Source organism: Vicia villosa, linkage group LG5, assembly GCF_029867415.1.
Source record: "Vicia villosa cultivar HV-30 ecotype Madison, WI linkage group LG5, Vvil1.0, whole genome shotgun sequence".
Classification (NCBI taxonomy): Eukaryota; Viridiplantae; Streptophyta; class Magnoliopsida; order Fabales; family Fabaceae; genus Vicia; species Vicia villosa.
Genome location: NC_081184.1, coordinates 173,764,640 through 173,783,832, shown reverse-complemented (window position 1 = coordinate 173,783,832; position 19,193 = coordinate 173,764,640). Strand labels below are relative to the sequence as shown.

Sequence of the window (19,193 nt, the reverse complement as noted above, 5' to 3'; positions counted from 1 at the left end):
GTTGGTTCGAAAAATCCCCCTGCCAAAACAAAAGTTGCAATAATTCCCCTAACATTTGAAGATTCGTTATAAACCTTATAAAATTTTATTTTTGAAACCAACTTTGCCACTTGAAGGACTCTATCATTTTGAACCCTATAAATTATTATTTTTAGTAAAACCAACTTTGCACGTCCTATTCCAGATGGTTTAAAATGACATAATCTACACGATTATAGGTTCAAAATGACCGAATCTTCAAATGGCAAGGTTGATTTTAAAAACAAATATTTTACAAGGTTTAAAACGAGAGGATCTTCAAATGTTAGGGGAATTTTTGCAATTTTTTTTTGCAGGAGGATTTTTCAAACCAACCCCATATAGCGGGGTGAAAATAGGTATTAACCAATGCTGAGCCCCAAATAAGGCAACAGACGACACTTTATTTCATTTTCACTCACTAAGGAGAAAACAACTCAAGCCATAAAAGGTTAAACATTCATCATTTGAAATTAAGGAAAATCACACTATCTCAAGTACATAAACACCTGGTTTTTCATTATGGTTATCATAACAAACAAAGAAACAACACAAACGTAATATATTGGGCTAACGACTCATGCCACCTTGCACCGCAGGAGCCGCCGTGACACCGTGGGAACCCATTTTCACGTTACCCTTCCAACCTATATGTAGAACCAAAAACACAAACATTTTTAAATTAAAAAAAAAAGACTACTCATAATGTAGGGTTAATTATTCTTAAATTTTTTAAAAATTCATAGATAAACAAATTTGACTTAATACTTTATAAAATATTTATTAATTTATCTAATAGTTAATAACAATTATTTCTATTTTAACTAATTAACATACAAATATCTTTTTGGAACTAATTGGTTAATGTATCCATTCCATCTACAATTTGTAACGGAAAAACTGAAAGAAAAAATATGAGTTACAATCAATCTATTTTTCAATTAAGAGAAACATTTTTTACTCAACACAGATTTTTTCAATTAAATTATTAATGGGACGATGAAGATTGTTGAGTTGATATTGGTTTGATGAATACGAGTTATTGGTCGGACATTTCTTTGTATTTTTTTATAATGCACTAATGTAAATAAATTGTTGATATTTTTAAACCAACAACTTAAAAAAATGATCATATCTTCACATAGGTGTTTAGTCCTATACTATGTATCAACGCTCCCTGGTGAAAAACTCTCCTAACATGCTCAATCTTAGTCTTGTTTAGCTCCACCAAATCCTTCTTCTTAACTCAAATATTCACAACTTATAATATTCAACCTACTAATAATGTGATCAGAAAATCTTCTTTTGCGCAAGCCCTAAAAAATTCGGTATCTGCCATTCCAATGAATCAACTGCCTAAACTTACGATCAAGGAAATTAAATAGTGATTGCTATTCTTGAGGAGGAATATATTGTTGGTTTTGAAGTCTTCACTAAAAGCGGATATAGAGATTGGAAGCATGCATCTAAAAGCTTGAAAGATCACGTTGGTAGTCATAATAGTTTACATAGCTCATGTGTCAAGCATTACGATGATTATAATAATCAAAGACAAAGTGTGGCAAGTAAGTTTGCTAAAGCAACCAAGGAATCAGAAGAATTGTATAAGATTCGTTTGACTTGTTCTGTAGATTGTTCAAGATATTTCATGGCACAAGGTATGGCTTTCCGTGGTCAATCCTCTACTTCTCTAAATAAGGGCAATTTTAGAGAGATGGTAGATTGGTAGATTGGGTAAAATCTCCGAATGAACAAGTGAGGGATGCTTATGATCGTGGTGGAAAAAATTACATAATGACTTCCGGTGACATTCAAAAGGAGCTTGCGACGTGTTGTGCACATGAAGTTACCAAGGTGATTATGGAAGAGCTTGGTGATAGACAATTCTCTGTGCTTACTGATGAGTCACGTGATATATCCGTCAAAGAGCAAATGACGGTGATGTTGAGGTTAGTAGTTGTATTTTCCAATTTCTAATTTTCATTACCGATTATTCTCTATGCCGCTGAGTAAAATTGTTGAATTTGTTTTAGGTTTTTGAACGACAAAGGGAGTGTTGTGGAACGATTTATTGATCTACATCATGTTAAAGGTACTTGTCATACCCCAAATTTGTCCTACCCTATTCATCTGGCTTGCAACTCATAAACATACATCCGTTTAGGTCATATCATTGCATGCATCTGTATCATTGGTCCTTGGTCAGAAGGAGAGACTTGAAGCCTAATGTGGGGTGTCATCAGCTTGCCCAAGACCTCTTGAGATCAGGGTTTTCATCCAGTTCATAGCATTGGCAAGAATGTACAAGTCTAGAAGTCATCTGATCCTCTTAATCAGGGTTTCCTTGACCAAAGTCAACCAGTTGACTTTCTGGTCAACATTTAATCAGGAATGGATTTTATGAGTGAGAAGCTTTCATATTAACTATGTGGATGTATTCATTTGACTGGATTTGACTGGAGGAGATTTAATCAAGAATTCCATCAATAATCAGAAAAATCAGAACAGTTGACTTTTGGGTCAAAATCAGAAGAATTATTCAAATATTGACTTTTGGTGGAAATTCAACCAAGAAAAGTCAAAGAATGGATAAAATCAGGAGTTTGACAAAAAGTTGCCAAAAATAGAAAAATGACAAAAGTGGAAAGTTTTGACACTTAGAAAATTTCTGAAGGCTTTAAATCTTGATGAGCAGTCCACTTCAGCCCTGATTTACACGTGGCAAATGGCATTTTTTGGAGAAATTTCCAACATCAAAGTTGTTCCTCTCATGGAGGAGAACAACTTTGTAGTTGGACACTTTTTCATTTGAAGCTTGGTTAGAGAGTTATTGAGGTTTGAAGTTGCTGAAAACTCATTTCACCTAAGTCACAATCCAAGTCATGGGCCAACTCATGACCAGACATTTCATCAAGCATGTGGCATGCCAAATTGCAAGCTAATTTCAGAGATGTACAAATGTGATAAAGATCCAAACTTGGTCTCATTCTATTCCTCTCCATGTGCTATATCCAACAAAACAAGAATCATGGCAATTGAACAAATATTGAGCCAAATACAAGCCTTCAAAGTCATGCCCTCACACTGACCAAGTCAAGCATCTGGCTGAACCAAGTTCTAGGCCACGCGCGTGTCATTTGCACAAGCACATGGTGGGCCAAATTCAAGTGCAATTTTCTCCTTCCATAGGTCCTCATTTTGAACAAACTTGGTCTTGAATTACTCTTTGCCATGTCCCCTGCCTACTGAATCCAATATCACTAATTTTGGACACATATTGATCTAGTTAGAGACACCCAAAGTCATGCTAATGAGAAGTGCGTACAGGCAGAGGTATCAGGCATAAAACTTCAGGTCACGCGCGCAAGCCTTATATTGAGTGCACACAACCATGTTCCAATTCATTTTGAAGGAAGTATAGGCATCGTTACTTGATCATAGCAACATGAAACATGCTCTATCATGTGGTACCTACACCATGAGTCCAAGAACAAGTCATTTGAGCAATTGGTTAGGGGATTAGAAAGCTGCAAAGAGCGCCACTCGAACTAGAAGGAGATGCATCCATTTTGCAGCATGCACCAAGGTATGTTGCCACCACCACTTGCCATTAAAGCCCATGCACATGCTGATTTCCAAAAGATGACATAAAGCCTACTACAATTGCCAATGCTTGTTCACTAAGTGTTAGCAAAAAAGAGTGAAAAGCTGCTAGTCCCACTCCAGAGATTCCCTCTTGAATCACAAGTACTTCACCCTATATAAACACCTAGCCCCACACTTTCACACCACGATTCACTCTCCTTGTTTTCTCCCCCACTCCATACTCTCTTCTCTCTTCCTCCCTTTTGCATTCACTCCTCTCCACACTCTCCCTCACTCAGTTCACTCTCCTCCTCCATCTGAGTTTGTTACAAACTGTAACAAACTCCGGCCATCGTAACCATAACAACCACCTTCATCCCTCAACCTTCTAACCATCTTCCTCATCTTTCAACCTCCATCATCAAGCACCTCAAGATCCCTAACTACCTTTCATCATCGATTACCTTCATCATCATCATCAGTCTTTCTCTTGGTTCAGCTCCTTGACCACACTTCAATAATCATCATCAAGAATCGTTTAACGAGTTCTCCTCCTCGAAGAAGCAGATGTGTGAATCATGTGCAAGCTTCAGCTTTGGTTTCCTCCATTGGAGCAAGAATTCTACTCTTCATCTTCGTGACCTCATGCTGAATACTGAGTTTATTTCTCAGTCCATTTAAATCGTTTGAAGCGTCCATCGCACATGTCCAGATCCATGGACGAAGAGCAGAAATTTTCCGAAGATCCACGTCCAAGATCGGCCACCAGGTAAGTAACTCAACCTTTCTGAGCATGCTAGGAATATGAATTAGAATACTATATGCATTTGTTTTGAATTCTTGAAGTTTGGTTTCGGTTAGCCTGAAATAACGATTTCTTAGACGCTTAGATCATGTACTTGAGTTCTGTAGAGGCTTATGATCGCATTGATGTGCTCAGAGCAAGTTTTGGAGGAGATTATTCATGTTAGGGTTTGAGGAAGGCGTTCAGTTTGAATGATAGAGTGAAGATTAGAAAAATCTAAGGCCGGATTCATAATCAGCGTGAAAATTCGAGTCGAAAGGCATTGGCTTTTTGAGTTTCTGGGAAAAATGCTCAGTCTCCGCCGTGAGGACCGTCGGGGAAGATGACCGGAGGAGTCTCCGGCGTCTGCGTGTGTTTGTAACGTTTTTCTCCAGGCGAGCCTGCGTGTCGCCACCTAATTGGCCCATGCATTTAACGTTTTTTTTTTGACTCAGTTGGAATATTGTGTGTTGGCTGCTGATTGGCCTATGGCTTGTTTTTTGTCTTTTGTGACTTAAGTCATTGATGATCAATTGATACTAGTTCATATTACGTTACATACATATTTTCACATGCAATAATAAAAAGAAAATAAAATGGAAATAATGAATAATAAAATGGTGAGATTCGGTATTGGGCCCCAATTGATTTGTTGCTGCCTGGGCCTATTTCCTTATACTGATCTCACACCCCTTTTGCTTGTGCTATCACGTGTTCGGTTGTTTGGGCTTTAGCGCCACTGCTACTCGCACTCTCTGATTTTAGGCCCAGTTTTTGTTCTAACTAATTTTAGTTCATATAGAAAACACTTTTGCACCCCCCTGCTGTTAAGAAAACAAATAAAAATAGCTTTCCTTTTTATTCCTTTTTGCTTAAGTGAAATCAATAAAAAATGCAAATTGCTTGTGAATAATTTTCATGATTAGTTTAGATCTTATCTCTTTTACTTTTGTGAATATTTTCTTATATTGTGAAATACCAAAAATACCCCTAGTTATTAAAGTTGATTTTAATCAACTTAAATAACTTCTTCCTCATTTCTATTAGAAGTAATCAACAATTAGGCTTATAGATTAGGCTAGTCCCCCACTTTTTCATTCTTTTTCTTTTACAACATTAAAACACCTAACAAATATTCAAATAAAATCCCCTTTAAAAAAATACCAAGAAAACACAATAAAACATTAATAAAAAAGTGAAAATCATTAAAAAGGGAATGGAAGCTTGAATCTCCCTTGCTTTAGGGAATCATTCGAGTGCTTGGATCTCCCTTGCTTTAGGGAACCATTCGGGCGTAAGTTCCCAAATTCTAAAAGACACAAACCAAAGAGTAACTCGAGTTTCCCTTGCCTTAGGGATTTCCTCGAAACACTCAAACTCTCTCTCTTCTCTCCTTTCTTAAGGGCATTGTTATCTCCGCTCTATTGCATCCTAGGTTGTCCCCTTATGCAAGAGCGCGAGCGTTAACTCCGCCCAACTAAAAAACACAAAAACAAACAAAAACATATGAGCCAAGCTACGGTAACTCTGATTCCTGAAAAGGATACGTAGGCAGCGGGGTAGGGCCCGTGCGAGTACAATTCTTTCTTTTCCCTACATTTTGCATTCATTTTGCATTTAGACATAGACATAGATACACACCCTTTAGATAGAAACAAACATAGGTGGATACCATCGAGTACGATGGGCGCGAGGGGTGCTAATACCTTCCCCTCGCGTAACCGACTCCCGTACCTTGATTCTCTGGTCGCGAGACCCTGTTCCTTCCTTTGCTAGGTTTTCTGATATTCCTTTCCCTTATGGGATAAATATATTGGTGGCGACTCTGTTCCTTTTTTCGCGAGCGTGCGACAGTACTACATCTGAGTCATTAAAGGATGCTCTTTATGGTATTCTTGATAAGTATACGTTATCTATTTCAAGGATACGAGGGCAAGGATATGATGGAGCTTCAAATATGAGAGGTGAATTTAATTGTTTGCGAAGAAAGATTCTAGATGAAAACCCTAATGCTTTCTATGTCCATTGTTATGCTCACCATTTGCAATTGGTTGTTGTGTCTGTTGCTAGTAGTTACTCATTTATTCATGATTTATTTGAGTACATCTCTTTGATTGTGACCACAAAAAATGCATCTTGTAAGAGTAGGGATGCTTTGACGGAGGCACAACACCGAGATATTTTAAATAAACTTGAGAGCGGTGAGATATCTAGAGGAAGGGGATTGCACCAATCATATAGTCTCACTGTACCCGGGGATACTAGATGGGGTTCACATCATACTACATTGATTCGTTTAGATCAAATGTGGTCCTCCGTGTTAAAGGTGCTTAGTATGGTTGATGAAGATGGATGTGGACCATCTCAAGCAACGAGTTTGATAGAAAAAACAAAGAGCTTTAAATTTGCTTTTATTTTGAAGTTAATGTTAAAGTTGTTTGGTATCACAAACGAGCTTTCAAATGTCTTGTAAAGAAAAGATCTTAATATTGTGATTGTCATGGAATTAGTAGATGATGTCAAAGCTTGGTTGGCCATAATGAGAGAGAGTGGTTGGGATAATTTATTTTCCGATGTCCAAGAATTTTGTGTTGCTAGAGGTCTTCCGATACTAAATATGGATGACGAAATACCGGTTCGGGATCGTTCAAGGGTAGAAGGGAGGACTATCACGAATCTTCATCATTACCGTGCAGAGATTTTTTATGTTGCTATTGACAAAATATGTGTGGAGATGGATCACCGCTTTAGTGAAGGAAGTAACATTATCCTTGATTGTTTCTCATGTCTTGACCCCAAGAACTCTTTCTCCAAGTTTAATGTTGATAAGCTTGCTCGTCTTACTGATATTTATCATGAAAACTTTTCTAATGATGATCGCGAAACAATAAGGGATCAACTTGACACTTATGTTCTTCAAAATTTGGCTATGAAGATGGTTCAAACTTCAAACTGAGAAACATTTGGTATTTCCATTGGTTTACAAATTTATTGAGTTAGCTTTGATATTGCCGGTGTCTACAACATTGGTTGAAAGAGCTTTTTCAGCAATGAAGATTATCAAATCTAAATTGCGCAATAAGATCAATGATGTGTGATTCAATGACTTGATGGTATGTTACACCGAGCGGGAGATATTCAAGTCACTTGATGATATTGATATTATTCGAACTTTCACCGCAAAATAGTCTCGGAAAGAACATTTGTCTCATGATTTTATTTAACCCGCTATTGTAAGGTTATGTTTCATCTCTTTTATTTTAAACTATATTTTTGTTGACAAAATGACGAGTCTCTTTTATTTTGATTCATGACTATTTATATATTATATACAATGTGAATTTGCAATCTTAAAATTTTGCCCAGATTTTATAATTTTTTTAACTCCGGCACTGATTTAATGAAGACAGAAAAATTGGTCTGATTTAGACTCAGCTCAAATTGTAACAAAATATTAATATTTTTTCTTGTTCTTAATCATAAAATCCATTTAAAATATTAACTCATTGCAAACTATAAAACTCTATAAATTGGTGAATTACCTGCAGAGACATCGAATCCACGTGCTTGGAGTTCACGATACTCTTGACAAATGGAAAAGCGAGGGCATAGACAACTAGCAATACAATCTTTACATCTATTTCCTTCAATCCCATATTGCTCTCTCAATTTAGTACGATAAATGCAGGAATAGAGTGACACAAATGGACTAAAACCACCAAGTAGACAGAATATTGTTCCTTGGACACAACAAGCTGCATGCATGTACAAATGTTACCATACTAGTTTTTCATAAAACATTATTTGAAGGTATATCACATACACACTCACAATTTGTTCTGTCGACTATGTCAGCTACTCTTCCAAAACTAACACAAGGGCACCACATTGTGAGACAACCTGCAAGTCATAACTATTAAACAGGGACACCAGAAACATGACACCGAAAACACTGAAACTGACATATTAATATCAGTGATAATTTGAAAAAATATAAAAATTAAGTGTAATCATAATTGTCGGTGTTACATAACTCTGAAAAGTGTCGGTGCTACAGAGGTACGGCCTACAAAGAGGTTGTATGAACTTACAGGAGCTGCAATCAGAGAAGCAGTCACAGAAACCGGTGGACCATGATCCAAGACCACCTTTCTCTCCCATTTTTTCAAGGTTCATCTTCTTGTGTTTATGTGATGTGTGTGAAGTAAAGATGAGGGCTCAATATATTAGTGCAAGAAGTGCCAAATCAGAAAAAGTTACACTATGCATGGTTCAGAATTTAATTGAGGGGGTCCACGAATAATATCATACACCATATTTAATATGAAATGATTCATGTACTAAGATGCAATTGATAGCACCAATTCTAGCTGTCATGATTTCATGTAATCTTCAACATGGGTTTTGTTTCTGCTTGCTTCGGTTCCTTTTGTGTCATTATATTCCTGCAAACACATTGAACCTCTAGAAAATACAAAATAAAATCAGACTCGTCTCTTTTTGATCTCCTTGAAAATACGAAAAAATAAAACGGAAGAAAAACAAGTTCAAATACGTCAAAGATCTACCGCTCATTTGTTTTGTAACCGATTTCATTTCAACACAATTGTAATTTTCATATTTGGAATATTCTACCGCTCATTTGTTTTGAGTAGTAGGAGTTTTCCGGTTGTTTTCGGGTGGAGTATCCCTTATACTCCCTTGTTAGTATCATTGTGTATTAAATAAAAAATATATATAATTATAGTTTATTGGCTACACTTGTTTTTGGGCTTCTGCGAGTTCACCTTTACTGTACAACTCTAGTGATGGATGTGTTATCAGTATCATCAACATTGCATTGAATATAACTAGTACTTGTAAAAGATGCATAATTTTTCTTGAAAATGAAATACATACTAAATAGAAGAAAATCAATGAATTAGTACAATGCTGCATAGCAGAATATAATTTCATTCTATATATCTAATTCTGTTTAAGCAACACTTCCTTAATCACTTTGTCTAAGTTCATGTATGAACAACCTCCTGGATTTGTGTTCTCATTTGCCTTCTTCTTCAATTCCATGACCTTATGTCTCATCTTCTTTCCTTTCTCTCCCACCATCAATTCATTGACAAGCTCCTCCACTTCCTCTCTCTTCACATTTGTATCGATTTCGATTGCAACCTCCAACTCATTGCAAATTAATCTACTGTTTGTTAGTTGGTCACCAATAAAAGGCCAACACAACATTGGCACTCCTGCACAAACACTTTCGGTGATTGAGTTCCATCCGCAATGAGTCAAGAATCCACCAATTGAACGGTGGTTCAACACTTTCTCTTGTGGACACCAGCTTGCTATTAGGCCTCTATCAGAAATTTCACTCACATATTCAGTTGACAAAACCTCTAAGCCACCAATGACTAGATCAGGCCTAATGATCCATAAAAATGGTCTCTTACTATTGGCCAAACCCCAAGCAAACTCTAACAGCTGTTCTATAGTCAGAACTGTAACGCTACCGAAATTCACATAAACAACAGATCCTAGTTCCTTGCATTCAAGCCATTGGAGACACTTGGTATCTTCTTTCAAAAGATTGGAATCTATAGATGCTAGTTGATGATTATGTGGAGTTTGATTTAACAATAAAGGTAACAGACCAATGGGGTAAAGAGAAGGAAACATAGAGAATAGAGCATTAATTGCATCACTCTCAAGTTCATCAAACGTATTCAAAATAATAATAGAGTCTTTATGAACTTTATCTGCCATATCAATGAAGAATTCAAACATGATATTAGTTGGATCCATTTTTCTGATATCATCGATGTCCTTTAACCGAAAGTGTTTTAAACCTGGTATCCGGTCTACTTCTGTTTCCAAATATCCATTTGCAAGGTAACTCTCATCTGCATATCATAAATATCAAAGTTAACAGCTTGACACACATACCGACTACGGCATATATATACATAGCAGTCTCTAGTTTTTTGAGGTCTTATGTAAGTTAGTCATAATTTAACTCGAGAAAAATAAATAGGGACCCTTTTAGCCACAATTTAACCATGACAAATCAGTTATGAAGCCATATTTATTACGGTTCAACTGTGACAAATATTGGATCTTGTGTTAACTCATTTTGTGCGCCATAAAAAACGGCTCTTATTGTATATACACGCATACGATAAATTGAAGAGAAAATTATAATTGAGTAGTACCTTTGAGTGGCACGAGACCTTTTTCTACAAAGGAAGGAGAGTGCAAAATACTCAATAAGGAACATGCACTTGCCGGATAAAAGAGAACATTTGGTAGTGCAAATTCTTTAGCAGCTTGATTAGTAAAGCTCATAAACAAGTCAGAAACTAAGCAAGTAACATGTGGAATACGACCGACATTTGCAGATTCATCAAGTCTAGCAAGAAGCTCACAAAAGGGCTTGAGGAAATTCTTTCTTATGGATTCAAAAAGAGAAGGCAGATGTTGATTAACATCACCATCACCATCACCTTCCATTGGAGTTAAACTGTCAGGAATTGATTCAAAGCAGAAATGAGTGAAACCATCAAGAGCATTAGAACCTCTTGATTTGAGCAAGCGTTTGTGGTTGTACTCAGTGTTGACAAAGGTTATGTGAAATCCTCTTAGGTGAAGAAGTTTTGCTAGTTTCAAAAATGGATTGATATGGCCTTGACCTGGACCTGGAACCAAGACAGCATGTGGTTTTCTCTCTGCAAAACTCTCCATCTTTGATAATGTTCTATGTTAGTATGTTATGTGCTCAAGATATGAGGTTGAGAAACAGTTGATAAACATGTGTTTTAATAGAGAGAAAAAAGATTAAACTCTTTAGTCTTTTGTTGAACCAACCAATATGGCATTATCAAGTGTAGGGACATAGACATTTCTGCATGCTTTATGGTGGAGGTGGACCACAGCCATAATTCCCATTTTTCGTACGTCCACATGCAACTGTCACACGAGACTTTATTCCACTTTTTGGAGGTGAAAATATATTAGTAAAAAATATAATGATAAGAGTAAAACTTCACATTGGTACATGATGAGTTTGTAAAAGTGTGTTAACTTACATTATAGAAATGTCAATCTTGTATTTTATTTCATATATAACAAGTTTGTGTTCGGGAAAAATGTGTGAGAACACACTCCCTGTTTCCTCCTGGCACTAGACTGAATGAGCAAACATGGTCCAATACCACGATCTCTATAGATGGATTTGGCAAAGCATTGTTCGGTTGCAATGTTAGGAGATTGGTGGTGATTTTTTTAGTTCTCTTTTGATGGGATCTTATATGTTGAATTGTTGATGGTAGTTTTGATTGGTTTGAGATCTAACATGTGAGTATTGAGGTGAAGTTTTTAGTAGCTACTATCTCTTTCGAGTGACTATTTATATTAGTAATTCTTTGTTGTTTTTCTGTTTTTTTTTTTATAAGCAAAGTATATTAAATCAAAGCACCAATAGTGCTATCACAACATTACAAAGTTCCTATATACATTACACAGCCTTCCAAACTAAACATAACATCATTACATAACATTACCATTATAGATTCATAGATAATATGGGAGAATTATACCATTCATAGAAAGAACACCCTACTCTCTTTTTACTCCCTATAGCCATCCACCACCAAGAGTACATCTTTACTTTATGCACAATTTCTTCTAAAACAAATTATTGTGTTATGCGTATATTTTTATTGTACTTTAAAACAAATTTTCTCCATTATTAATATGTTTTATTTGTCATTAAAAATATACTTATATATGGATAGGATCAAATAACACCAATGTGTCAAAGTTTAATTTAACATCAAATCTTAACCGTTAAAAGAATTGATCAAGCGATCATATTAAATAAAATAAAATATATATATATATATATATATATATATATATATATATATATATATATATATATATATATATATATATATATACAATCTATTTTTTCCTAAAAAATAGACTATTTATTTGACTACTTTATCGAGTACTATTAACCGTTGAAATTTGGTGTCAACTTAAACGTAATAAGGAAGTGAAAAGGCTATTAATTGTTTGTTTTAATAGCACTATTTTGTTATATAAAAATCATTATTAATCAGATTTTGGTTATAGTGAAAAAGCTCTTCCGTGACAAGGGGACTGAACTACTCTCGTTATAAAGGAACCAGGATAATTGTTGTGTGTGATTTATTTATTTTTATGCACTTTAAATTATTTCACTGTTGCGTACTCAAGCTTAGAATCTAAACTTGGTCAGATTCAGAAGCTGCTGTTTAAAAAGACAATATTTATCAAACACACAATTCAACCTCCTTCTTGTGTATTTTTCTCACCTTAAGTTGGCATCAGAGTCTAGTTTGTGCTTAATACTTAACAGTGGTACAAATAAAGATTTTGAAAAGAAAAAGTATACTAGATAAGAGATACTAGTGATAGTCATGTTACTAGCACTAGTATTTCACATGTTTATAGTGCTAAAATAAGTGTCACTATTCTGCTAAACTATTTGTATTTAATGGTGATTCTAATCACTTTGAATGGTGAAAGAGTAAAATGTACACTTATATCATTGGTCTTGATGATGAATTATGGGACATCTTTGAGGAAGACATTGAAATTGAAGTGAATGGTGAGGGAATGGTTGCTGATAGAAAAATTCCCACACCAGCTCAAAAGAAAGTGTATAGGAAACACCACAGAGTAAAAGGTATTATTGTTAATGCTTTACCTCACTTTGAGTACATGAAAATCATAGATAAGTCAACTACAAAGACTATCTTCGATTCTTTATGAGTTACCTATGAAGGTAACCAACAAGTGAAAGAGACTAAGGTCAACCTTCTGGATCACCAGTACGAACTCTTCAAAATGAAGGATGATGAAGACATTGAAACCATGTTCTATAGATTTTAAGTTATTGTATCAGGCCTTTAAGTTTTGAACATGAGTTATACCTCAGCAGATCATGTCAAGAAGATTCTAAGGAGTCTTCCTGCAAGATTCAAACCTAAAGTAATATCTATTCAAGAGGTTAAAGATTTAAATACTTTAAGTCTTGAAAGTATGATAAGCAACCTTCAGAGCCATGAAATGGAACTGAATGGAGATGAGCCTGTGAAGATGCACAATTCACTGGCTCTTAAATCTACTGTTGAGAAGTGTGGCGATAAAACTCACATATCTTTAAAAGTTAGTAAATTAGAAGAAGCTTCTAATGAAGGAACTTCTGATGATAACTCTCATAATGAAGAAATATCCTTTATCATTAAAAAATTCAACAACTGGTCAGAAGGAATAAGAGATTCTTTAGTAGAACTAGTGGCTCCAGAGGCTCGAGTTCTAGAGATAAAGAAGATGGCCAAAGAAATTGCAACAACTTCAATAAGTCTGGTCACTTCATATCTGATTGTCCTGATCTGCTAAAGGACAAGTCAAAGAAAATAAGCTTTCAGAATGACAACTTCATAAACAAATTCAAGAAGAGTCTCATGGCAACATGGAATGAACTAGATAATGAAGAAAGTTCTGACAAAGAAGAAGGAGAAGCAAATCAGGCGTTTATGGCTCTCACATCATCTGATGCAGAATCTGAATCTTGCTCTGGTTAAGAATCAGACTAAGAAAATGAGGTATTTTCTAACTTATCTCATTCTGATCTTATTTCCTTCAGTCAATACCTCATGTGACGTTGCAAAGACAAATCAAGGCACATGAAAATCTTAAAGAGAGATCATGATCTTTTAAAAGAAGAATTGAAAATGTCTCAAGACAAATTTGAATCCCTTGAAAAAGATCATACGACTCTCTTAGGCAAGTTTATGATAAAACTCTATATGAGCATGAGGTAGATCTTCAAAGCTTTATCACAACGGGTCTTGAGATAACTAAGCTTGCTTCCATGATTTGTGGAGTAAGTAAGAGAAAAAGAGAAGGTTTGGGTTATAATGGAGATTGCTCCAATAAACAACTTCTAAAGAAACACTCACATCCTTCTTTTTCAAGCAATGCTTAAACAGTGCTAAAATCTTATTTCGTGCCTGCTTCTGATAAGGGTAAGAATCTAACCCTGTCAGAAACTAAGATTACTGATTTAAAATATCTGAATAAGTCTGCACCTAAGACCTCACGGTCAAAGGCTCTAGAGAAGTCAATTCTCACAAATCAGCAATCAAAGGTTCATAACATATTAGAACTTAAAGTTCAAAAGTCAAGAGTTCTGAGGAATTCAATACCTATGATATTAAGTCAAAAATTCTGAAGAAACCCGAACAAAGGATCTTTAAACCAAAAAATCTGAAAGGTTCAAATGTCAATGTCAAAACTCATCCAAGACAAAATATGTATAAACCAATAATCTAGATTGAGCCTAAAGATTACTATAAGGTAAAAGCACAAAACAAGAAAAGCATGTTATAACTAACAAATGACCCATAAGAGTATGGGTATCAAGATCTCAAATTGTATTTGATGCAGATATGCCAAAAGGAAGGGACAAAGCTACAATTCTAATTCCAGGATAATGGCTCGCTATTAGATATAAGAAAAAGAATGCATACATTCCAAATCCCAACACTGAAAGAGGAAGCAAATCTGGATTTTGGAAAAAGCCATAATGGACAAATTATGGCTATGGATTTTATTGATTCTTTGGTATCTTTAGTTTATCCATAAAACATTGTTGGAACAAAGAGATATTTGTAAATTAAGTTGGATAAGCATAAAAGACAATCAATGAAAATAAAATTTATGTGTGTCAGTCCGAGCAGTCAATGGAAACTTCTGAAGAAGTTCATTTCTAAAGATTGATTATCTTTGAAGCAACTCATGCTAACTTCATACTATTAGAACATTCAAGGAGATTTGAATAAAGAAGGATAAAATGCTCCTTCAAGGGGTATGTTCTATTTTAGCCTATCAATTGTTAAAATTTGCTATATTATGTCGTATATGTTCTCTCTGCAAATTTTCCATCTTTGATAATATTCTCTTGGTATGTTATGTGTTCAAGATGTGAGGTTGAAAAACAAGTGATAAACATTTGTTTTAATAGAGAGAAAAAAATAAACTCTAGGTCTTTGGTTGAGCCAAAGGTTTTAAAAACCGGTCCACAACCGTGACAAACGATATTGATAAAAGTCGTATTATTATTTACCGTTTTTAAACTAAAGAACAAAATTTGAAATGGTCTTTAATTCATATTGTGACGGCCACAAATCGGTTTGAACCTACTAATATGGCATTATATGTTATGTTATCCAAGAGAAAAATTGAAAAATAAAAACTAGTAAATTGATGGGTCACAACAATAAGAATTGTGTAAGAGTATATTGACACATGATAGTTTATGGTGGTGGATCACAAGTCACAACAATAATTGCCGATTTTCATAAGTCCACATGCAACTGACACATGAGAGTATATTGCCCCTTTTAGTATAAAATATATTATCAAATTGGTAAATGATGGATGTGTAAAAGTGTCAACTTACATTATAGAAATGTCAAGCTAGTCTCCCAAAGTTGACAATGTTTTTCCTTTCAATTCAGTATGCCTTGTTTTCTTCAAGAGAATCAATCAATTAGATATTTTATTTCATGTATAGAAATTCATTTGAAACATTCTAGCAAATTTATTTTTGATAAGAGTGTGTAAAAATATACTGAGTTTCCTCATGGCACCAGAAAGAATCAACAACCATCATTTGTTACCATACTATTTTACAGATGGATTTGGCAAAGAATTGTTAGGAGAGATTAATAGACAGTACATCTCTTTTAAGGTTGTACAATTATAAATCAAACTAGTTTTTGTAAAATAAAAAAATATTATTACAATGTTAATTTTGACATTATGATCTAGTTTGCACTAGTTTTAACAACTCTAGTTATTTCATTTTTAGTAATTTTTTCGATGAGAATATTTTTTACCTTCTTAATAAGCTATAATTTAGTTTTTTTTTCTTTTATTTTTCATATTCATTTTTTTTTACAAGAACTTGGTGAAACGAGAATTTCATTTTGGACAACATGTTTTGGTGTTCAATTCAAGGTTGAAGGTTTTTTTTTTTTTTTGGAAAATTGAAGTCTAAATGGCCAGGTTCATTTTTATTCAAAGAAGTCTCACGGTAAGGAGAAGTGGGAATTCAAGAGCCTGGATCTTTAACTACTTCAAAGTGAATTGACAAAGGCTCAAATCATATGTAGGAGGAGAGATTCTGTCGAAAAGGGTCTTTCTAGTATTAACAAAGCTTTAACCCGCCAATAATCAAGCAAGCGACGTTAAGAAATGTGCTTTATTTTAAGTTACTAATTTATTTTTAGTTTGTTTTTATGATCCATGAGGAGTAGGAAAGTAAAGTTCAACACAAAATCAACAAGATGTTGAGGTTGACTTTAGTATAGGAATGCAGCGTGCAAAGAAGACAACATGCAATAAACTGCCTTGTTGATAAAGAATGGGAGCCGATATTGCAAGATTTTGGTCGCCCTGGAGCAGCATGGTACCAAAAGTCAGACAAAACCCCACCCGACTAACAATTGAAAATCTGAAACCTTAACTAAAGGCGTGGACATATTTTTGTTTGTCTACCTTAGAGAGTGCTACAAATTCTTTAAAGTTCATCATGCGGAGAGTGTCTGGGTTGTTAGAAATCATAAGAGGTCTTCAACTACAAGTAGGGTGTGAAAATCTAGTTTAATAAAGAGAGCATGGTTATACAAAAGGCCAGACAAAAGTGACTAGTTAAAGAGGATTCCTATTATAATTTTTCCACAAAGCTAAGAAATAGAGGTTTAGCCGAAATAGCTTATTGATGTTTACTTCAGTTATTGGTTGGGTGGAAAAGGTGGATAATATAAAGAAGGAGGTTAAGAGTCACTTTGAAGCGAGATTCCAATAGTCAATTTTTAGAAGGCCTTCCTTGTCTGGTCTTCCTTTCCAAATGTTAGAAGAGGTTGATAGGGTTTTGTTTGAGGGGTCGTTTCTTTTAGAGGATATGAGGCAGTTGTTTTGGAGAGTTCTAGGGATAAAATTTCAGGGCCAGATGACGTTAAATTGGATTTTTTTAAAGCTTGTTGGGACGTTGTGAAGGTTGATCTGTTGAGAGCGGTAGATGAGCCTTATCGATCTTTTAGTGTTCATAAAGCAATTACTGTGTCTTTTATTGCCTTGATCCATAAAGTTGATAATCATCTACCTCTTGATGAGTTTATGCCTATTTGCTTAGTGGGAAATGCGTATAAGATTTTTGCTAAGCTTCTTGTGGATAGATTGACATTAGATTCATAAGCTTATTTCTAAGTGTCAAACAAATTTTATTGCGAATAGGCAATTGTTGAATGGTGTCCTGGTTTTGAAATGAAGTGGCAGATTTTTCTAAGAGGGCTAGAAGAAAGTGTATGTTGGTAAAAGTGGACTTTTAAAAAACTTATGATTGCATCTCTTGGGATTTTCTTAGTAGTATGTTGAGAATAACGAGATTTGGTGAAAAGTGGTGTGGGTGGATGAAAGTGTTGGTGTTTAATAGCTCAATGTCCGTTCTTGTGAATGAAAGTCCCATGATGGATTTCATTGTTACTAGAGGTTTAAGTCAAGGAAATCTTCTTTCTCCCATTCTTTTCTTTTGGCGGTGGAAGGTTTTGCTGGTTTATTGTTCCAAGCGGTATCTTTAGGGGAATTTAAGGCTTTTCACTTGAATGATTCTAAACATGTTGAAATGTTACAATTCACGGATGATACTATCCTAATCGGAGAGGGTTCTTGGAAGAATTTATGGTATATCAAAGCTTTGCTTAGAGGCTTTGAGTTGGCGTCGGGTCTTCATACAAATTTATCCAACAGTAAATTATTTGGTTGGAACACTCTATCATGCCTTAATCATTTTTGGTTTTTAGCCATGTTGCATATAATTAAACCAGACAAAGTAGAAAAAAAAATCAAACACATATAAGAGGCATTCAAAATCAAACCAAACAAAGAAGACAGACAAAATACAGAAGTGCACTTCTGTATTCTTGAAAAATTAAATTTTGATACAATACGAAAGTGCACTTCCGTAGTTTCCTACAACTCAAAAAAAAAATACAATGGCAAAAACGTTATGAAACAAAAATGGGAAAAACACATTGACAGTAAACTACCTAAAACTGAGTGTAACTATCTACATATGGATGTATATTACAGAAATTAATTCCTATTTCATAATGCATGTAGAGAAAATCAAATGTATTAACAATTGGATTGGAAAACTTACCAAATGTATAGTTGATGTTGAAACATTTGGATTAATTGAATGTTGAGAAGTAATTGGCAAACCTTAAAGAAGAGACTTAAGAAGAATTTTGGTGTGTTTTATTAAAAATGAGGAAGGGAGAATGTTTGAGGCGTATTCGATTAATAATTTGTTCGGAGATATACTTTCAAATCTTTTCCGTACATGCATTTTCATTTTAGTTTTTAACAGAAATTATGGTGTAACTATTTATAAAGAAGAATAAATTACAGTTTTGGTCTCCCTATTTTGGTGTTTTCACGATTTTAATTCTCCTATTTAATTTTTAAACACTTTTGGTCCCTCATCTCCATTTTGGCTACAAAAAACACTTATGTGTCACTTTTTAAAGTACGTGGCTCATCCTCAAGTGAGGATGGAAAACCCAAAAAACATATTTTAAAATGTAACACATAAGGGTTTTTTTGTAGATAGTGGGAATGAGAGACCAAAAATATTTAAAAACAAAATAGAAAGACCAAAATCGTGAAAACACAACAATAGAAGGACAATAACGTA

The 19,193-nt window shown here is 34.7% G+C and overlaps 2 protein-coding genes across 2 annotated transcripts; both read right to left on the bottom strand.

Moving 5' to 3' along the window:
- Positions 1-434: 434 nt before the first annotated feature.
- Positions 435-8,636, bottom strand: LOC131604055 (protein PLANT CADMIUM RESISTANCE 3-like). Its single transcript, XM_058876545.1, has 4 exons — positions 8,479-8,636; positions 8,219-8,287; positions 7,930-8,142; positions 435-665 (listed from the first exon to the last, which is right to left on the bottom strand). The coding sequence occupies exons 1-4, from the start codon at positions 8,561-8,563 to the stop codon at positions 589-591; spliced, it is 444 nt and encodes a 147-aa protein (XP_058732528.1). The 5' UTR covers positions 8,564-8,636; the 3' UTR covers positions 435-588.
- Positions 8,637-9,140: 504 nt separating this feature from the next.
- On the bottom strand, positions 9,141-11,218 carry LOC131604054 (7-deoxyloganetin glucosyltransferase-like). The gene is made up of 2 exons (XM_058876544.1): positions 10,594-11,218; positions 9,141-10,284 (listed from the first exon to the last, which is right to left on the bottom strand). Exons 1-2 carry the CDS (start codon positions 11,120-11,122, stop codon positions 9,353-9,355), a joined length of 1,461 nt encoding a protein of 486 aa, XP_058732527.1. The 5' UTR covers positions 11,123-11,218; the 3' UTR covers positions 9,141-9,352.
- Between the last annotated feature and the right edge of the window lie 7,975 nt (positions 11,219-19,193).